Genomic DNA, 2,857 nt, shown 5'->3' with positions numbered 1-2,857 from the left:
CTTATCAGTTCATTTCTTCAGTTTAATTCTGCAACATTAGGTCACTGTAATGGTTATTTGAAGATTTCCGAAGCTTCTGTTCAAAATTTTATTAATTTTAAATTCTCGAACTTAAATTTAAAATTCTTTAGTTTTAAATGATTCGACATCCAAAATATTCATTAAACATTAGAATACTAATATTGAATTCTTGCTATTTAAAATTTTGAAAGCAGATAAAATTGAATATATTCCATTTTTGAAGCTTTTAGTTCAAATTTGGTATCTTCTAGTTGTTTTTTAAATTTTAATTTAGATATATTTCAATTTGCAGAATTGTTACCCTTTTTATTTCAATTATGTAGTAAATTTTGAAGACTTTTGTTATAAATTATTTAATTTTAAACTAAAAATTATTCTCACAGCTTGCCATTTAAAATTGCTAATTTTCACATTATTTTAATTTAATTTTAATATAATATAATTTAATTTTAATTTAATCGCTGTGCGATTAAAACGTTTTTGATAGTGTGAGCGATTCCAAATTGATCAATATTCAAAATGTTCCAAATTCCTAACTGTGCAATTATTTTAAAATTATATTTATTCAGATCAAATCGGTTGCGTTTACTCAAATTATTTGCAATCGTTTATATTCAATTGTGGTTCAATTTTTCGACCGTTCTACATCAAACTCCGAAGTTATGTGCCAATCGCTCAATCTGATTTTTATAATATTTCGGATGCTATTTCTAGTATATCTGATAAATCGAAATTTTGATAAGCTGTGCATCAAAATGAATACAAATCTAAAAGATTACGAAAGAACACACACAAATAAACTTTTATATTATGCTTAAAAAGACGAAGCTTTTAATTTTCAATCAAACTTCCTCTTACTTCCTACCTTCAATAACTTGAAGATCTCTGAATGTTTTCAATTGATAAAATCCGATTAAAAATATTAACTTGACGTCAAAGACCTTCATTCCAAAATCAAAATCATTAATAGGTTTAACAACACTTTACCATTTATTTCTTCTTTGGTCTCTTATCAGTTCCTAAAGACAACACTGTTAAAAATTTGCCGAGTAAAAAGTTTTTTGTATGTATCAACAATTATTCAAACTCGATATCAAACAACTATTTTACTTTAAAACAGTGTAAAAATCAAGTCAATAAAAAATCCTTTAGAGAAGAAAACTCTTTTTTGGACATTCTCATATCTAGAAAATCTTTCGGACAATTTCGTCACGTGACAAGTGTCCTGATCCTTGTGACGAACCTCCACTGTCCCAAGAAACTCCATCTCTTCCCAGGTCCTTCGTCCTCTGACCGAAGGTCTCAAGATGGCCTCTTGTTCCCCTGCAGAGGGCCTGAGAGCTTGGAGATTATTCTTCAGGGTCATCCCTTCGAAAAATCGATTTCAACCGAGTATCAATAATATATATCACATCAGCGATTGGCGTAAACGTTGCTGCTGAGTATTACGACATCGGTTCTTTTTTCGGGTTCGTCACGTCCACCGAAGAGGAGGGCGCACAGGAGGCGTCATATACTCAAGGAAGGCCTCTTTTTTCGATCCTTGGTCGTGTTTTTCCCAAAAATGGTACCCAGTACCCTTGAGACGGAATGGACCCCCAACTTCCGCCTGATGGGTAAGGCTCGAAGGAGTTGAACAGAACGGGCCTCCCGAAGAAGGGCCTGGAAGGCAAGGGCCGCTCCTGCAGGACTCTCCGCGGCACTGACCTCGTAAAATTGGCAGCCATGGGCCAAGGATAACTGCTGACCCTCGTCCACACATACCTCTCTGAAACAAAAGAATTACAGAGCGTGTCTTATTATTTGGCACTTGAGTTCCAAATCAGAGAGGGTTTCTTTTATTGCTAGGAACTCTACGAGATAGGGCGGTTCAGGTAGATACATTAAAAAATTATTATGAGAAAGGAACAAGTCAAGAAACCTCTTTTTGCTGATATTATGGGTTATGAAGTACAAGTTTGCTGCAGGTCAAAGAATTCCAAAAAGTCAGAAAGAGTCAGAAAATATAAAAAAAAACTACTCAGGGAATTTTCAGTAAACTGAAGTTGAAGTTGGGAAATCATCCACACATTACGTAATGGGTCATTCATTTACACTGCCGGTTACAATTTTAAGACCACGTCTTCTTTGATGATTGATTAAGTTCTCTTAATTTTAATTATGTGAGAGTTAAGAAATTTCCTCTTCAAAGGATTGAATGCTTTCTAAATTCTGTACAAAATGATCCTGGGATAAAGCCAATTTCTCTCTTTTTTAAGTAGATATTGCAGAAATAGCGTCAATTTCAATGTTTTCTTAAATTTGTAATATCTTCCGTAATAACCAATCTTTTTTATTTCTTTGAGCTCATTTTGAAGCTATTTTTCCATAATATCGCAGCAGCTTATGAACGTCAATCTAAAAAAAATTCTATCGCCCACAGGATAGCAAGAGCGTTCTGGTTATGACTTATGAGCGTAAATTAAAAAAAAATCCTATCGCAGTGCAAGAACGTAAAGTTGCTTTATGCTAATACGCGCTTGCGACACTGTGGAAAAATAACATTAAAATAAGCCCAAGAACATTAAAAAAATATTGATTATTAAGGAGATTATTGAAAACTGAAGAAAACATTGAAATTTACACTATTTTTGCAATATCTGCTCAAAAAATAGACAAATTGGCTTCAGCCTGGGAATCATGCAAGCATTCAACCTTTGGAAGAGAACATTTTTTAGCTCTGATAATATTAAAATTAAGAAAACTCAATCAATCATCAAAAAAATAGGTGGTCTTAAACTTTTAATCGGCAGTGTCTTACGTAACGTTACATAACGGGAGGTTGTCAAAATTGGGG

General features: G+C 33.3%; 1 protein-coding gene across 3 annotated transcripts in view; it reads right to left on the bottom strand.

Moving 5' to 3' along the window:
• Positions 1 to 1,477: 1,477 nt before the first annotated feature.
• Positions 1,478 to 2,857, bottom strand: part of LOC117171367 (ras-related and estrogen-regulated growth inhibitor-like) — a 177,963-nt gene continuing 176,583 nt past the window's right edge. For 2 of the 3 annotated variants that reach the window (XM_033358616.1, XM_033358615.1), the window contains exon 6: positions 1,496 to 1,789. In XM_033358616.1, coding sequence (XP_033214507.1) covers positions 1,531 to 1,789 — 259 coding nt within the window. In that variant the 3' untranslated portion in view covers positions 1,496 to 1,530. Of the gene's footprint in view, positions 1,790 to 2,857 lie in introns of all 3 variants that reach the window. The other variant, XM_033358617.1, reaches the window with a different exon arrangement.

The sequence above is a fragment of the Belonocnema kinseyi genome, chromosome 4 (genome assembly GCF_010883055.1).
Source record: "Belonocnema kinseyi isolate 2016_QV_RU_SX_M_011 chromosome 4, B_treatae_v1, whole genome shotgun sequence".
Lineage (NCBI taxonomy): Eukaryota > Metazoa > Arthropoda > Insecta > Hymenoptera > Cynipidae > Belonocnema > Belonocnema kinseyi.
This window is presented reverse-complemented; position numbering and strand designations above follow the sequence as displayed.